The sequence below is a fragment of the Panthera tigris genome, chromosome C1 (genome assembly GCF_018350195.1).
Source record: "Panthera tigris isolate Pti1 chromosome C1, P.tigris_Pti1_mat1.1, whole genome shotgun sequence".
Taxonomy (NCBI): domain Eukaryota; kingdom Metazoa; phylum Chordata; class Mammalia; order Carnivora; family Felidae; genus Panthera; species Panthera tigris.
This window is the reverse complement of record NC_056667.1, coordinates 18,324,626-18,343,644: the sequence shown is the minus strand read 5'-3', so window position 1 is coordinate 18,343,644 and position 19,019 is coordinate 18,324,626. Positions and strand designations below refer to the sequence as shown.

At 40.9% G+C, this 19,019-nt stretch overlaps 1 protein-coding gene and 1 long non-coding RNA gene across 6 annotated transcripts in view; both read right to left on the bottom strand.

Moving 5' to 3' along the window:
* Positions 1-19,019, bottom strand: part of CLIC4 (chloride intracellular channel 4) — a 64,767-nt gene that overhangs the window by 30,420 nt on the left and 15,328 nt on the right. The window contains exon 1 of one of the 4 annotated variants that reach the window (XM_042995063.1): positions 17,379-17,501. The exons of 1 other annotated variant lie outside the window; for it this stretch is intronic. In XM_042995063.1, coding sequence (XP_042850997.1) covers positions 17,379-17,399 — 21 coding nt within the window. In that variant the 5' untranslated portion in view covers positions 17,400-17,501. Of the gene's footprint in view, positions 1-10,268; positions 10,383-14,664; positions 14,701-17,378; positions 17,502-19,019 lie in introns of those variants that run through there. 2 more of the 4 variants (XM_042995064.1, XM_042995065.1) reach the window with 2 other exon arrangements.
* LOC122240998 lies at positions 17,509-18,355 on the bottom strand. 2 transcript variants are annotated; one of them, XR_006220888.1, is made up of 3 exons: positions 18,270-18,355; positions 18,043-18,143; positions 17,509-17,549 (listed from the first exon to the last, which is right to left on the bottom strand). It is a non-coding gene; the product is annotated as an uncharacterized LOC122240998 (long non-coding RNA). The 2 variants fall into 2 exon arrangements; XR_006220889.1 differs by having other exon boundaries at positions 17,513-17,552.

Sequence of the window (19,019 nt, the reverse complement as noted above, 5' to 3'; positions counted from 1 at the left end):
CTTGTACCTTCTCTCGCTCTCAAAATAAATTAAAAAAAATTTTTTTTTCTCTCTCTCCTCTGCCTCTCTCCCCTGCTCTCACACTCTCTCTAAAATGAATTTTTTAATTTTTTGTAACGTTTATTTATTTTTGAGACAGAGAGAGACAGAGCATGAACAGGGGAGGGGCAGAGAGAGAAGGAGACACAGAATCCGAAACAGGCTCCAGGCTCCGAGCAGTCAGCACAGAGCCCGACGCGGGGCTCGAACTCACAGACCGTGAGATCATGACCTGAGCCGAAGTCGGACGCTTAACTGACCGAGCCACTCAGGCGCCCCTAAAATGAAATTTAAAACAATAATAATAACCTAAATAAGACAGTTTGGATAGAAGATTTCTGGGCCTTATACCCAGAGATTGTGGGCTGTGATTCAGAAGAATGCTTGGGTGGAGCCCAGGAATCCTCATTTTGTTACAGGCACCCAAGGAGATCGCACAGCAAAGCACCTGCTAGTCACACTGAGAAACACTGGTGTGGGAAGGGTCAGGGTGATATTCCTTGGACAAAGCACGAGTCAGTTCATAAAACTAAGTCATCCAATGATACAATGTAACAAAATGGTACCCAAAGCTGCTTTTTTGAGGATGCCGGCTATCCCCACACACAGAGAACACTGATAACATAAAAGTGAGTTTATCGCAGATAATAAAAAGTTAAGGTATTCTCTTTCTGTATATGTTGAGGATTAATATTTTTACACGAGGCTGTGACTTTAGATACTCAAATTTTATGAACTTGCAGCTTGCGAGTTTGAGCTCTGCATCGGGCTCTGTGCTGACAGTGCAGAGCCTGCTTGGAATTCTCTCTCTCCCTCTCTCTGCCACTCCCTTGCTCGCTCGCTCTCTCAAAATAAATAAACTTCAATATATAACTACAAGAAAAAGTACACCAAACTCCAGACTTCCTAAAAAAGCAGTATAGTTTGGTAGCCAAAGAACGAGTCTGACTCACTTTGTCCTATTCCATTTGTTTACTCTATGAAATGAACTATAATTTCCCAAAAAGTCTGTCATAGGAGTGTAAAATAATTAAATTGGTAGAGAAGTTGCAATAAAGATGTTACACAGAGCCACTTGGAAAGACATTCAACCAAAGGCCAGCCGGACATAAACAGCGATTGGCTACAGATCAGAAACACCGCGCCATAACCCCTATGACAGTCTGCAGAGCATATGCGACAGTAGAGACAGAAGCACCCTGGGACAGGGACGCTGCGTGAAGACCCAGTCAGGACACGAATGCCGCCTCTGCTTTCGTGCACTTACTTCCCTCTCAGGCATGTCTGACGCTTGTTACACATCCCGCACTCCTTATACGATTCTTTTATACAAACACAAATAAAAGCATGTGTGCTCTTTAAAGCAGATCTGAAAAACTACTTTTCATTAACTAAGGCCAAAACTCAGGACAATTCAAATGAGAAATATTGCCAACTACAAGTTTTTCTGAACTTTCAACAGCATAAGATTGGGAGCTACCAGAAAGATGTTTTCATCAAGTACACATACAGTGAAACTGGAAAAACTTGGATTTCTAGAAGTCACAGATCAAAGACTTCCTCCTTTAATCCGTGTTGTAATAAAATTCCATTTAAACATTTCAATAAAATTCATTCAAGTTAAAGGATCAAAATTACACTCTTCAATACGAACTACGTTGAACATAACCTATCGGTACAATGGACTGAGGAGGACATTGTGGTATAGTGGAATGCATTATATGCTGGAAATCAAGATACCTTTATTCCATACCCAGTTCTTTATTATAATAAAAATTAACACATAGGTATATCTAACAAAGGCATCTAAGAAAGTATGTTTAAAAAAAAAAAACTCGGCTTTTTACTGCTTCTAACAGTACATTCATGATGTTAAAGATAAATAAAAATTGAAACACTACAGAAAGTCAGAGTTCCTCTACCTTTGAAACATTCACTAGTTTGTTCCTTATTCTCCTGAATTTTTATTTTCTATGTACATACTACTTTTCTTTTTCCAATATGTGATCGCTGGGGCGCCTGGGTGACTCAGTCGGTTAAGTATCTGACTTTGGCTCAGGTCATGATCTCACGGTCTATGAGTTTGAGCCCCGTGCCGGGCTCTGCTGATGGCTCGGAGCCTGGAGCCTGCTTCGGATTCTGTGTCTCTCTCTGTCTCTGCCTCCCCCCCGCTTGTGCTGTCTCTCTCTCTCTCTCAAAAATAAATAAATGTTAAAAATTTTTTTAAAAATATGTGATCGCACCCCACATAACTTTTTTATAATCTGCATTTTTATTCCCAATGTAATGTAATCAACCCTGTGAAGGCTGTCATGCCCTCACCAGGATGGTGGCCAAGAGGGTCAAGGGGGGCGCCAGGGCTTCCAACCCTGCCAGGAAAAGGAAGCCCTATTCCCCCTGCTGCTCGGGTGCACATGAGAGGAGGCCCAGTACAGAGCAGTCAGACATTCACCATCAACCAGAGGTAATGAGGCCACCCCACTGGGGTATCAGCAGAGGCCACTGTAGACATTCCGTCTCTGACAGTAACCAGGCAGTGTTGTTGCCCTTCTCCCCTCCCAGCCCCCTCCACAGCAGTGTCACAGAAGTCTTATTTGAGTGTTTGGGAAGTTTAAACAAAGTTTAAACAAGAGCCAGAGTCTCCTAACGTAATATGAAAAGGTACCGGTTTCAATCAAGAATCGCTTGTCATACAAAGAACTGTATCGAACTGAATGAAAAAGGCAACAACAACACGGACATCAGGATGAGGGAGATGTTAACATTTGCTGACAAAGATTTTAAAGCAGCCGTAATAAAAGTGCTTCAAGGAGCAATGAAGACCAGCCTGAAACAAGTGAAAACATAGACTCAGCCAAGAAGTAGAAGGTGCAAAGAAGAACTAGATGGAAATTTCACAACCAAAAAAGAAAAGAAAAGAGCTCAAAGGATGAGCTTAAACTGCCAAATGGAAGGCACAGAGGACAGAATCACTGGACAGAAAGGCTGGATAGAAATCACTCCCTCTGAACAGAGAAAAACGTAGACTGAAAATGTGCTACTTCCTATATGTTTCCATATTTTGATGCCATCCATCAAACAGTTACGTTTGAAGGCTTCATTTATGCTATTAATCCAACCATTTCATTTCTATAAATTTATTCTGTAGAAACATGTATACAGATGCCCAGAGACAGAGGAGCAATGAAGCACTGTTTGTAACAGCCACCCACCGGAGACCACCCAATGCAGATCGATAAAGGACTTGTTAAGTTATAGGCCACCACCAGAGGGCATGTCTGGGCTAACCGCTTGGCCTTTGCTGCTATGGGTAGGGGCAAGGTCACAGCTTTTTTTTTTTTTTTTTTTTTTTTTTTTTTTTTGAGAGAGAGAGAGAGAGAGAGAGAGAGAGAGAGAGAGACTGCGAGCAGGGAAGGGCAGAGAGAGGGAGACACAGAATCCGAAGCAGGCTCCAGGCTCTGAGCTGTCAGCACAGAGCCCGACGCGGGGCTCGAACTCACGAACTGCCAGATTATGACCTGAGCCGAAGTCAGCTGCTCAACTGACTGAGCCCCCCAAGCTCCAACCCCCCGCCCCATCACACAGTTCCTTCTCTTAAGGCCCATATGGGATGGTCTCACTTTATGATTCTTACCTACACACAGACACTTTATTTCAAAAAAAAATTTTTTTTTTATAAATGTTTTTATTTATTTTTGAGACAGAGAGACACAGAGCATGAGCAGGGGAGGGGCAGAGAGAGAGGGAGACACAGAATCCGAAGCAGGCTCCAGGCTCCGAGCTGTCAGCGCAAAGCCCAACGCGGGGCTCAAACTCACAGATCATGAGATCAAGACCGGAGCCGAAGTCGGATGCTTAATGGACTGAGCCACCCAGGCGCCCCTAAAAACTTTCCGTCTTAAGCTTAGGCTGCCCGTTCCTGGTTCTTTGGCCAGGGAGAGCAGGCTTCTGTTAGAAAGGTTTTTGTCTGCACCTGTTGGTGTTTCTAGGCTGCCGGCTCCTATAGCTCTGGGTCTGGGATATATCGAGACGGAAAACAAAAAATAGAAAACAAAAAACAAACCGACAAAAAGCAATTTATCTACTCTATCTTTCCAGAAGCAGAAGTCTCTCAGAAGTATTAAAATTAGAAAGCAAAATTAAAAATGTAGAAAATGTGGTATATCCATACAATGGAATATTATTCAACAGGAAGAAGCAATAAGGTACTGACATACACTCTAAATTGGATGAACTTTGAAAAATTATGCTAACTGAAAGGAGCCAGTCACCAAAAACCAGGTAGCGTATAATTCCATGTATATGAAATGTAAAAAACAGGCAAATGTAGAGAGACAGGAAGTAGATTAGTGGTTACCTACCTAGGGCTCCTGTGGAGCAGGAAGGAAGGAAAGGTTGGATAAAAAGGGATGTTTTTCTGGAGTGATGAAAATATTCTAAAATTAGACTGGGGTGATGGCTGCACAACTCTGCGAATATACTAAAAATCACTGAATTGTATACTTTAGATGGATGCACTATATGCTATATGAATCACATCTCAAAAAAGCGGTTTTAAATATACAGGCACAAAGGGCACCTGGGCAGCTCAGTTAAGTGTCAGACTTTGGCTCAGGTCATGATCTCACAGTTCATGAGTTCAAACCCTACATCAGGCTCTGCCTGCTTCCGATCCCGTCCCCGCCCCCTCTGTCCCTCCCTCGCTCATGCTCTCTCAAAAATAAACGTTAAAAAAAAAAAATACACAGGCACAAATTACAAATATAAATATATACATGCCAGATAAATGTTACCTTGGAATACATAGTTCTAATATTATGATCTCTTATTAAAAAACAAACATGTCCATGTTTTCTCAAAAATTAGAAAACCCAAATAAGGCAAAAACTTCAATAATCCCACTGACCCAGAAATGACCACCAATTTCCAGGTAAAGGCTGGGTCTAAACATTCATTTTAAATGTTCTTACAAAAGGAGCAGTTCTTCCACACTCACTATTGCTCACCCTTCTCCCTCCAGGCCTCTGCTGTCATTCCTGAATTGCCTAATACCAGTATTTAATCAGAAACTTCCATATTAACTCCTACATTGCTAAATAGGGGTCAGTGGTAGATGCCATAAACATTCTAATGTTTTACTAATTCCAGGTTAAGGAATGGCTCACTTAGAAAACCTAGTTTAATCAGTTGTTAGAACAGTCATTTTAAAACACCCAAGAAGGCAAGTTTGAACTCCATTCCTCCTTTGTGACTAAGGGACTGGGGGGGGGGGGGTGGCGCAGGGGGTGACTAGGGTAAGAAAGACAAACTAGGAACCTAAGGTAAACCTGTGCTCCTGACCATTAAATTATTTTCCTTGACATACTTTCTAAGGAATGTATATAACAATATGCTGCTAAAAGAGTAAACTTAAAAACCTTAAGGCTTCATTTACCTTTACTGTGGATTCTACCTAAATTTGCTATCTGAATACACTAAATGGCTTGCTTTGATTTAGATTAACTTAAAAGTCTCAAAACAACATGATAAATGGGCAAAGTCACCTGGTTTCTATTACTCATTTCTTCAGAGACTTTCCTAAACACATGCTAGAACCAAGGTTTAGAGTCCTGAGGTTTAACAAGCCTTCACTCGTCTACAGGGTCTGCAGAGCATGTCAGAAACAGGGTTCAGAATCAGACATCTGGGGCGCCTGGGAGGCTCAGTAGGTTAAGCGTCCGACTGAGGCTCAGGTCACGATCTCGTGGTTCACAGGTTCGAGCCCCACGTCTGGCTTTGTGCTGACAGCTGGGAGGCTGGAGCCTGCTTCCCATTCTGTGTCTCCCTCTCTCTCTGCCCCTCTCCCACTCACACTCTGTGTCTCTCTCTTCAAAAATAAACATTAAAAATTTTTTTTAATAAAATAAATTAAAAGAAAGAATCAGACATCTGGATTTTGAATCCTGACTTCACTACTTATTAGATGTGTAATCTTTAGTAAGTTACTTAACATCTGTGAAACTGGACTTCCTATGCCATGTTATTAGGGGGTCAAGTCTGTTAGGGTACACACAGTTCTTGGCACATGGTGAGAGTTTCGTAAATGCTACTTGACTTTAAAGACACTTCATGCACAGAACTCAAGCCCTAACAACAGGTTTTTAAGTTGGAGCACTTAGTCATTAGAATCTCCAGTCACTTTATTCTTCCAGAAAATGAGAGAGGGAAAAGAATCACAGAACTAAGTCTACAAATAAAGCCAAAGGATACGGAGTGGAACAATTCCTGCATCCCAAGCTCTGGCGATGTAAATAAAGCAGCCAATGGCAGGGCCTGGGAAAGACCTCAGTTGCTACCATTTTCTTGTTCAGTGTCACCAACTCCTGAAGTCCACTGTGCAATTTAGAGAAGAACTGATTCGTGTGAAATTACATGAGGATACCCAACTACCAGGGTTAGATGAAACTCCAGGCTAGGCTGTTTGAGTTCACATAAAACATTTACCCTACTGAAAATGAACTCTCTACTCTCCCAGAACAAGCTCTTTACATGTATTAAACCTAGTTGATCCTTGCATTCTCTAATTCAGCAGAGGACGGTGGTTAATTAAGAGCCAGACTCACACAAAGCCACCACTTCCTGTGTGACTTTGAAAAAGTGACTCAACCTCTCTGGGCCAGTCTTCCTCGGGCATAAAATGGAAACAATAACAGGACCTACCATTGGATTGTTGAGGGGAACTGAATGAGATAACACACCAAAGGGCTCAGAACAGCACAACTGCTCTAAAGCCAAGACACTGGGAGGGAGTTATTCACTGCATACCTTTTACACCCTCACATTTTTTGATATTTGTACTATGCACATGAGTCTTTCGTCTTAAAAAGAAAAAAAAAGAAGCAAGGCGGGGTGCCAGGGTGGCTCAGTAGGTTAAGTATCCAACTCTTGGTTTCGGCTCAGATCACGATCTCGCAGTTTCCTGAGTTCAATCCCCACACTGGGCTCTGTGCTGGCAGCACGGAGCCTGCTTAGGAGTCTTTCTCTCTCCCTTTCTGTGCATCCCCCACTCACGCTCTCAAAATTAATAAAGAAAGTTTAAAAAAAAAAAAGGCAAGCAAACAAAAGCCTTCCACCCCAAACATATGAAAATGAAGTAAAACAAAAGCTACAGAATGAACGTGGAAAAGTTCTGAAGCTGAATGACAGAGATATGACAGAATGTACAGGAGCAGCATTCTCACATCTCAGGCTACAGAAAAGTCCACAAGAAGTGCGTTTAAAATGCAGATTTCCAGGCCTCACCTCCAGACATTCAGATTCAGTAGGTCTCTGGTGAGGTCCAGGAATCTGCAATTTTTAACAAGTGCGTCAAGCAATTCAAATTCTGATGCATTTGGTGGGCAGACCACATTTTGGTAAACACTGACCCAGAAGAAAAATGTGCCAAGAAATAAAGACTGGAAGGAAGTTTACTCCACAGTTAGACTTTGAATTTGAATTCCTCGTGATGCCTTTTGGACTCTGCTCTTTGTAGGCCAGCAACCTGGTCACTATTTGTTAGAGGCAGTTTGGGTACATAACAGCCGCCTCCCATATTTTAAAGGAATACTACGCTATCTGGCCTCAAACCAGGGCATACCAAGACTTAAACGAAGCCAACCTAAAGCCCTTTAGAAACCTAAACACTCACATTCAAGAATATTCTTAAAAAAAAAAAAAAGTTTATTTATTTATTTTGAGAGAGACAGAGACAGAGACAGAGAGGGACAAAGAGAGAGGGAGACAGAGAATCCTTAGCACAGAGCTGATGCAGGGCTCAGACTCATGAAACCATGAGATCATGACCTGAGGCAAAACCAAGAGTCAGATGCTTAACCTACTGAGCCACCCAGGTGCCCCAAAAACATTCTTATTTACACAAACTAAGAAGCAGAAGCAAAACAAGGTAACAACAATGTTTCTAAGGGTTTGTCTTACAGCCAAACAATGTCGAGGAAATAATGGTGTCAGGAGTCCTCTATAGATCAAGTCCTTTATGCTGTGGGATGGTTAGATCTGGTTTAAAAGAACTATAATTGTAATTACTATATTACATTACTAAATGATTTGACTTCTCAGGAGGAAAAAAAAAAAAAAAGATTCGACTATAATGTTAGAGACAAGGACCAATACCTGAATTGAAAAACAGAATTGGGGCGGTGGGGGGGGGGGGGGGGGGGTGCGCCTGGGTGGCTCAGTCAGCTAAGCGTCCGACCTCGGCTCAGGTCATGTTCTCACAGCCCATGAGTTCGAGCCCCGCGTTGGGCTCTGTGCTGACAGCTCAGAGCCTGGAGCCTCCTTTGGATTCTGTGTCTCCCTCTCTCTCTGCCCCTCCCCCACTCATGTGCTCGCACACGCGCGTGCGCTCTCGCTCTCTCAAAAATAAATAAAAAACACTAAAAGAAAAGAAGAACAGGTTGGGTTTTCCACTTAGAAGCCATGTAACTTTACACTAGGCGAGTCACTTAGCGGCTTTGCCTTTAGTTTTCTCTTGTAACGGGCAGTCCCAGCGTAGGGGTTTGGGGGTGGAGACTGAGTTACAGAAGCTGGAAACTACAATGCTGTGATACAAGAATATATTCCTACCCTTAGAGAGCACAATGTATGGAACTTCAAGAAAAGGAGCAAATAATAAAGCAAATGGGGCAACATATTAATAGGTAAACCAGGTAAAGGATGGTCTTTGTACTGTTCTCATTCCTGCAACTTGAAAGTTTGAAATTATTTCCAAATTCGTGGTTTTTAAGTTATTCATTTAGTTTCCACTTCTGTCCTAATAGTTTCTAACTATAACTCATTTTTGATGTACCATTTATATATTATCTCCAAGGGTAGATAAAAATCAATCTTTTTAAATTAAATTTTTTTGCTTTTTAATCATTCATCAACCGTACGAGGACCGACACTAAATCCTGGAGATCCGGTGCTGGACAAGAAAAGACTGTCCCTACATTTGTAATACCTATGGTCTACAAAGCTGAATCTGAATAATTTAAGAATGTTAGAACACACTAAAAAATGAAAATCAAAACAGGATACAGTGAAACTCAAAATACATTCCCCAACCTTATCACAACTGAAATAGCACTTCAACATTTTCTCAAAAGTGTCATAAACATCCCCCAATAAATCACGGTTCTGGGAGTTTCAGTTTTATGGGCTTTTGCCACGGCTGCTTCTCTGCGTTGGTGATTCAGCTTTTAACAGGAGACTTGATGTTCTTTTGCTTTAGTCTAAATCACTGAACTGAGAAAGCATTCAAAACTGCACAAAAACATGTCTTTTCACTTTATTCTCAAATACAAAAAAAGGAGGGAGCAGGTAAAAGAACAAAGTTTATCATACTTTACCATCTAAAATAACCTTCTAAAATTTACAGTTATGACTAAAGTCATCGAGATTCAAAGTTACATGGGGCGCCTGGGTGGCGCAGTCGGTTAAGCGTCCGACTTCAGCCAGGTCATGATCTCGCGGTCCGTGAGTTCGAGCCCCGCGTCGGGCTCTGGGCTGATGGCTCGGAGCCTGGAGCCTGTTTCCGATTCTGTGTCTCCCTCTCTCTCTGCCCCTCCCCCGTTCATGCTATGTCTCTCTCTGTCCCAAAAATAAATAAAAAACGTTGAAAAAAAAATTAAAAAACAAACAAACAAAAAAAAAACAAAGTTACTTGAAGGCAGTTGGGGGAAATCACTGAAATACACAATTCAGCCCACTGTTTTAGCTACACGTCAGGGTTTAATGATAAATCTTCCTTTTTTAAGCTGCTTCTTCTACCCACAACGATGGAGAGTTAAACCTGTTGAAAGGCAAACAATTCGTTTTCCAGTAGTTTCTAAGGCTATTTCCTTTAGTCAATCACCACATTATGATTCAATTATCCAATGTAGCTGATAGTTTAACTTAAGATAAAAAAAAAAAAAAGCCTGTAAACATGTACAATTGTCTTTAAAAATGAGGTCTTTGCCACAGTTCTCACTTCTTCAAGATGATTTACCAACCCGTGTCCCTGAGGACCCTACACCACGATTCCGTTATCCCCTCCCGTTCATCCTGTACAATAAGGCCACGTGAATCAGACACTTTGGTGACTCAAATCACATCATCTTCCACAAAAATGCCCACTGCCACACCTGTCCTTCAGGTGAAGCTCAAGCCTCACCTTTAAGAAATCTTTCTGGATCACTCTAGTCCAAACCAGTTACCTGTCCTCTCACCTTCTACTCTGGCTTCTCAGACTCTGATGTCAACACAAATCATCAGAAGATCATGTCAAAATGCAGCTTTGGCTCCAGGAGATCTGGGGTAGGGCTCAAGATTCTCCATCTCTTACAAACTCCAAGGGCATAGCAAGCCTGTGCCACTTACTTAACAATGAATACTGAGTTGCCTTGTGATCTCTTAAACTGTTACTATGTATTACCAGTTTCCTATTCATATCCCTGCACAGTTATCTCCTGAGCTAGCCTGTAACTTCAACTGAGATGGCATACATTTTTTTCATCTTACCATAGGACCTCATCTGCTACAGATGCTTTACTATTTATTAGCTTTCCGTTGATTGCTAACAATGAAAGCCTCTGAGTTACAAAAAATGTGCTCCAGGTTATTAGCATAGAAAAAAATATATTTATTAAAGTCAAATCTTCTTGATTAATGCTTCTCAAAAATTTAAATTAGTTCTCTAAGTGAACTTGGAACACAGCTAGCAAATTACAGAAGCCACTATAGCAAACTCTGAGAATTGCCTGCCCAGTATCCATTCTCCTACTTATTGCTGATAGGAGTCCCATTTATAAAACGGGAGTGGGGCACCTGGGTGGCTCAGGTGGTTAAGCGTCTGACTTCAGCTCAGGTCATGATCTTGCAGTTTGTGAGTTCGAGCCCTGCGTTGGGTTCTGTGCTGACAACTCAGAGCCTGGAGCCTGCTTCGGATTCTGTGTCCCCCTCTCTCTCTCTGCCCCTCCCCCTGCCATGCTCTGTCTCTCTGACTCTCAAAAATGAATAAACGTTTTTTAAAAAAGTTTTAATTTAAAAAATAAAATAAAATACAAATAAAATAAAAGAGGGGCACGTGGGTGGTTCGTTCATTTGGTTAAGTGTTGGACTTCAGCTCAGGTCATGATCTCGAAGTTTCTGAGTTCAAGCCCCACGTTGGGCTCTGTGCTCACAATTCAGAGCCTGGAGTCTGCTTCAAATTCTGTGTCTCACTCTCTCTGCCCCTCCCCTGCTCACCCTCTCTCTCTCTCAAAAATAAAAGAAACATTAAAAATTAAAAAAGAAAGAAAGAATTCCCATTTGTGATCAGGTATCCATTCTGTCCTTCCCCCAAGTGACACAGGGGAGGATGACCCAATCCCCAATACTAGGAGTAAATCCTGACTAATCCTAAGCCAGTCATGGTAGCTCCATTCCTCTTGCCAGTGATTAGTGGCAGACCTGGTGACTAGCCCCAGTTCTGGTGGACAAGAGTCTCGGGAGAAGTTTCCTGCTCTTAAAACAAAGACACCAGAAGAGGAAACCTTGAATGTGAAACCTCTGGCTGCTGTGGCCAACTTGACGGTAGCCAGAGGCTGCAACCAACCCCAAAAAAGAGCAGAACTGAGAAATGCAGATTTGTGTGGAATAAACAGTTAATATACCAAGTGAAAAACTGTATACTGCAGTAAGTGCCAAGAGGAAAGCAAAATAGTAAGAGTAAGGGTAAAGAGCACCTACTTTAGATGGTCGTAAGAGCTCTCTTAGAGCTAAAGAAAGACAAGGAGTCCGCCATGCAAAGCGCCAGCATGAGTACGACAGAAAGTGGTATTGGCAGGGGCCAGATCATGAGTTTCTAGACCAAATTAAGGAGTCTGAATTTTACGTTTACAAAGGGAACAATTTATTCTCCCATGTAACAAATGTTGGCCCAGTGCCTCTCGCGCAGAAAGAAACCACTGCACACGATGGTTAATCAGCAAGGTCTCTGGAAGCAGAGTGTCTGGTTTGCTATATGGGTCCTTCTGCTTAACCTGCTGTGTGATATTGGTACACTACTTAACCTCTCTGGGACTCAGTTTCCTTATATGTCAAATGGGGAATAATACTACCTCATAGTTAGGAGATTAAATGAGTTAATATGACAGTCTCTTAAAACACTGCCCAGCATCTGGTTAGTGCTCAATAACAAAGTATGTGCTGAGTAGAGAACAATTTCCAGACTTCACTGAGCTTGGGGGAAATGCCAGAGAGCAGGGTAACCGGATACCACTGAAGGGTAGGGGCATATGAGGGCAACATCCAACTTCCTTTTTAAGACAATAAGTAACACTTGCTACCATATGGAGAGCAGGTTGGGGGCATGGAGCTGGTGGAGAACGTACACTGGGAGATTCAGAATTTGGCCTGGATTAGGGGCGCCTGGGTGGCTCAGTCGGTTAAGCGTCCAACTTCAGCTCAGGTCGTGATCTCATGGTCCGTGGGTTTGAGCCCCTCGTCGGGCTCTGTGCCGTCGGTTCGGAGCCTGGAGCCTGCTTCAGATTCTGTGTCTCCCTCTCTCTCTGCCCCTCCCCCACTCACGCTCTATCAAAAAAATGAATAAACGTTAAAAAAAAAAAAATTAGAATGTGGGCTGGATTCAAGGCAATGGAGCTGGAGAGAAATGCATGGATTAAACTGAACCAAGAGGATACAACCCTAAAGACTTGTGCATGACTTGCATGTGGGAAGTGAAGTTCAAAAAGAAATCAAAGAACTAGATTTCTGGTTTGAGGAACTGGGTAGAGGAAAGGCTCGAGATAGGGGTGGGGGTGTGCCTTTACTTTGCTGGAAGACAGAGCAATCCCTCAAGAGATGACCATACAACTACCACCATGGCTTGGAAATATTTCTCAAGTGTGAAAGGCTACAAACCAAAACTGACCCTGTTGACCTCAGGACACACTTGAGGAGAGGTGGGGGGAGGGTTATGACTTGATATACCTCTGCACTGTTTGGTTTCTCCTTTTTTTTTGGATTTAAGAACATTCTAAAAGAAAATGTTCAAAATGTTTACCCATTTTATTCCTGTCCCTAACCACTGCCAAAACACTAAACTGCTTAAAGATGACAGAACTTCTTTAGAATTCTTCATATTGCTTGAAAAAATGCTGAATGCAAAGTAATCGGGAATTAATGACAGTTGAGAAAGATTCTATTGAGGACATCTGTTCTGTTACATATTGGAAACATATGCTGAAAACGAAAACAAAAGTTCTAATCTATACTCAAATCAAATCTGAAATGTCTCAGCTAGAATCGTTTGCTAAAACAAAGTGTCAGATATACAGTGACCAGACTTTACATCGAAGCACAACAAAACTATAACAAAAACAAGTTCTGCTGCAATGTTTCATTTACATTCACCCATCAAAAGCCTAAGATAGGAGGAACAAAGTCTATTATCTCTTCAGAGAAAATTATATGCCACATGTAATTAAAAATACTAAATGCCAAGTCAGAAAAAAAAAAAAAAAAAAAAAGACGACCAAAAGTAGAACCCCTTTTCCCATCTGGATCAAACTGGATTCTACTCCCCACAGGAATCAAACACAGCAAATGAAACGTCACAAGTGGCCTACGAACAAGCTAACAGCTACTGTTTCATTTAGCAGCTTCTATCTCACGTGAGATGCACTATTATGAAAACGCTTTATATATAGTAATTCTCACAATAACCATATGAAGTTAGGTATTATTTTCCTCATATTTCAGATAAGGAAACAGATTTTGAGAAGCTCAAGCAACCCGTCTTAGGTCCTACAACTAAGGAGTAGCAGAACCGAGTTTGATGGCTGAGGTCCATGCAATTAACCATTCTCATAATTTCTTACACCAAGGTTAGAAAGAGACGCTGGACTCCTGCCTGCTTAACCTCATGATTTGGGGGTACAACCACCACCTCACTCACATGCACATTACTACCAAGATAAATCCCCTGACCTACAATCAATACAATGTAATCGACAAATTTCATTTCAAATTTTCTAGGAGCCATGTTTTAAAGAGTAAAAAAGAAACTTAAAGAGTAAAAAAGAAACACGTGAAACTACTTTAAATAATATCTTACTTAATTCTATGTATCTAAAACATTATTTCAACACATAAATGACACAAAAAATACTACATTCTTTTCTTTGTACTCAATCTTTGAATTCTGTTATATATTTTATAGTACATCTCAATTCAAACGAAACACATTTCAAGCACTCAAAAGCCACATATGGCTAGTGGCTCTCACACTGGTCAGCAGACGTCTAAAAGCCTCTGAATAACCAACACCAAGGTCACCAAGACCACATACTAAAGGTCATGTACCTGAACTCATCAAATCAACACTCAAGCTCTCAGAAATGATTTATTCTTATTCCAAACAAATTTTAACAAGTTTGTCTACCTGACTTACCAAACTACAACAGACGACAACAGAAAAGTAAAGGGAATGGACTGCATGAACACAGCTGAGCGGGCAAAGGAAGAAACAGAAAACACACAACATAAATACACACAGGCGTGCACACATAAAAAGGAGATCTAGGTTCAAAAACCGTAACAGTTGAGGACACTTAGCAAAAAGGCAAAAACAGTCTTCCATACCTCAACAGTTCCCCAGGACATGGCAGCATTATGGAATTCATCAGAATGCTGGCATTAAGTGGCAGTTAAATTCAGCATTTTAAGGGACACCTGAGTGGCTCAGTCGGTTAAGCATCCAACTTTGGCTCAGGTCACGGTCTCACAGTTCATGAGTTCGAGCCCCAAACTGGGCTCTGTGCTGCCTGTGCAGAGCCTGCTTGGGATTCGTTCTCTCTCTCTCTCTCTCTCTCTCATTCACTCAAAATAAATAAACTTTTAAAAAAACAAATCAATTTGAAAACTCTCTGTACCATCTTTGCGATTTTCCTATAAATCTAAAACTACCCTAAAATTATAAACTTACCTTGAAAAAAACAATCTGAGGGGCGCCTGGGTGGCTCAGTTGGTTAAGTATCCAACCTCGGCTCAAGTCATGATCTCACAGTTCGTGAGTTCGATCCCAACATTGGGCTCTCTGCTCTCAGCACAGAGCCTGCTTCAGATCCTCTGTCCTCCCCCATCTCTCACCCCCCCCCACTTCTCTTTCTCAAAAATAAATAAACATAAAAAAAATTTCTGAGGGGTGCCTGGCTGGCTCAGTCAGTAGAGCATGTGACTCTTGATCTTGGGGCTATGAGTTCAAGCCCCACATTGGGTATAGAGTTTACTTTAAAATCTTTTAAAAAATAAAAAGAAGGGGTGTATGGGTGGCTCAGTTGGCTAAGTGTCCAACTCTTGATTTTGGCTCAGGTCTTGATCTCACAGTCTGTGGGTCTTGATCTCACATTGGGCTCTGCGCTGACAGCATGGACCCTGCTTGGGATTCTCTCTCTCTCTCCCTCTCTCTCTCAAAATAAATAAATAAACCTTTAAAAAAAAAAAAGGGGGGGGGGAAGAAAAAGAAAAAAAACAGTTTGAGGCTTCTGGTATGGTCAAATAGTTCCCACAAATCAACCCTCTACCCCGATAACAATGATAACTTCCACACAAAAGCAACCACTTGTTGGGGCGCCTGGGTGGCTCAGTCGGTTAAGCAGCCGACCTCGGTTCAGGTCATGAGCTCACGGTTCGTGGGTCTGAGACCCACGTCAGGCTCTGTGCTGACCAGCTTGGAGCCTGGAGCTGCTTCGGATTCTGTGTCTCCTTCTCTCTCTGCCCCTCCCCCACTTGTGCTCTGTCTCTCTCTGTCTCTCAAAAAATAAGTAAATGTTAAAAAAAAAAAATTTTTTTTTAAATAAAAAAAAAAGCAACCACTTGTGGGCACTGGAGAGTAAACAAAAGCAGCAGACATCAGAGGGGAGCTGACACTTGGAAGAAAGGAAATACGCTGCACAATTTTCCCCAATTTTTATCTTTTATTCTTGTGCCATGCAGGGCAGCTAAAACTCCAAAAGGCTCTGCTGGCTTGAAGAACAGCATTCAAAGCACCACTGGAAAATAAGGCAGAACACCATAAAAAAGATAGCGGGAGAACCAGAGCCCTAAAATCTGCATAAAACTCTGCCTAAATCTCTAGCTAATGCCCAGCACACACAGGCACAGTACAGAATCCAAGCAGAGCAGCTAACAGAACTGAACTGAAATTTAAGCTGCCATCCATCATGGGGGAAAGAGTTTTGTACTTTGAGTTCAGTTCCATTCCTGCTTTAAAAAAAAGAAGAAGAAGAAGCAAAATCCATACTCTTCAAAGGAACATAACCAAATCCAAAGCTTCTACAACTTGTCATTCACAATATCCAGAATGCAATCCAAAATTATTCCCAGGAAGAAAACAGGAAAACACAACCCATTCTCAAGAGAAAAAAATAATCACATAATCACGGACACACCCTTTGTTGACCCAAGTGGTATAATTTGCAGGCAAGGATTTTCAAGCGGTTATTATCACTATGCTCAAGAACTTAACAAAATATATATGTTCATCATAAAGGAAGATAAAAAATTTTAGTAAAGACTGAAAAGAAAATGGAAATTCAAGAACTACAAAATATACTATCTGAAAAATTTTTAAACCACTACATGGGCTTAACAGTAGAACAGAGAAAAGAAAGAGAAAGGTTTATGAATGGGAAGACAGATCCAAGAAATTAATCAGAAGAATTTTTTTTAAGGTGAAAATATCAACAGTCTCAAAGACCCATGGGAAAATATCAAAAGGCCTACATTTTTAATTAGAGTCTCAGAAGGAGAGAAAGAAAAAGAATGAGGCATAAAAATTTTCAAGAAAAAATGGCCAAACTTTTCCCAAATAATGACAAATCTACAGATGCAAGAAATTTCATGAACATCAAGATTAATATAAAGAGACAGCGAGGTTAATGACAAAATGCTAAAAAGCAAAAAAATAAAAAAATAAAAAAAATAAAATAGTTGGGGGAAAAAAAACACACTGCATACAAACAATGATTGGAATGACAGTGGAATTTTCATCAGAAATAACAGAGGCCAGAAAATATGGAACATTTTTTAAATGCTTAAATAAAAATAACAAAAATCACCCCAAAATCTTATATCCACCAAAAATATCTTTAAAGAATGGAAATAAAATCAAGGCATTTTCAGATAAAACTATGTAGAATTTGCACGTTTGACATTTCAATAAGTGAATGTCTGGAATATAGAAAACTAACTTGTGCTTTTTAATATTGTCATGATTATATTACTATAAAAAGAAACACGTGCCCTTTACAATTAGTCATTCGCACTTTGGTCACATACAAAAAAGGTATCTCCACCTTTTTCATTGTAAGACTCATTCTTTTAACATATTGTAAACAAAGACAAATTCACTGGGGCGCCTGGGTGGCTCAGTCAGTTGGGTGTCCGACTCTTTAATCTCAACTCAGGTCTTGATCTCAGGGTTGTGGCTTCAAGCCCCTCGCTGGGCTCCATGCTGGGCGTGAAGCCTACTTAAAACAAACAGACAAAAAACAACAAAGATACATTCACTAACTTCCAGAGTCTTCCTCTAGCAGCTGAAGACAAATATGTTGGGGTTGGGGGGAGCAGGGAAGGGAGGGGTGAAATTCTTATGCTAGTCAAAATCTAGCAGCCCACTTTCACTAAGGGCTTTAAAATACACACGCTGTAGTATCAACTACATTCAGAAAGAGTCCTGGGGCGCCTGGGTGGCTCAGTCGGTTGAGCGTCCGACTTCGGCTCAGGTCATGATCTCACAGCTTGTGGGTTCGAGCCCCGCGTCGGGCTCTGTGCTGACTGCTCAGAGCCTGGAGCCTGTTTCAGATTCTGTGTCTCCCTCTCTCTCTGACCCTCCCCCGTTCATGCTCTGTCTCTCTCTGTCTCAAAAATAAATAAACGTTAAAAAAAAAAAATTAAAAAGAAAGAAAGAGTCCTGAGAGTAAAAGAAAACTTCCTCCCCCATCTGTGTATGGCAGCTACCTGATTTTAGTGGATGAGAGGTATTTCTCTTCATCAACAAGTTCCCAGACCTAGAAATTCCAGTAAGAGTTCGGAAGTAGGGTCAAAAATCCAACTTCTCCCTTTGTAAAAAATATGAATTCTCCATGAAGTTCTTTTTTAAGAGATTACACTTTAGATAAACAAAATAAAAATAAAGAATTCAGAGAATAAATAAGGTATGTGAGCGACTTTAACAACAGACTTACATGATACGGTTATGCACAGGAAATTGGCTATAAAGATATACATCACAGTACTGCTTAATAGCTAAATTTTGGACCTGTAAATGACTAAGAACAGTGGAATAATAATGATAACAATGAAACAATGAAAAAGTGCATTCATAAAAGTGCTACAGAATTTTAACATAAAATATTAGCAGTCAATAAACATATGAAAGAATGAATCATTCTCTGGTATTTTATTTGGGATTACCTGTGTTTAAAGTTTTCACTAAAATATCTTACAAAATAAAATTTTTAAAATTATATATACCCAGGGTGCCTGGGTGGCTCAGTCAGTTGAGAATCTGACTCTGGCTCAGGTCATGATCCTGTGGTGTGTGAGTTTGAGTTCCACATCGGGCTCACCCTGCTGTCAGCATGGAACCCATTGCGGATCCTATGTCCCCCTCTCTCTCTCTGACCCTCCCCTGCTCAGGCTCTTTCTCTCAAAATAAATAAAACACTTTTTTAAAAATTACAAATAAAAAAATAAAATTATCATTCAACAATGTACCGTAGCTGCAAAAGTTAACATTTGGGATTCTTGTCTATCTTCCTGGCTAGCCTGAAATCAGTATCAAATATCTGAATAGTACAAGACAGCATGTTTATTACTGAAATTTTTACTTGCTATTTCAACACACAGGTGCATTAAATATGATAAAGGCAAATCCTAACTTACAAGAGTTTTGTATCTTATTTTAGACATACAAACAAAATCTTCCCTTTATC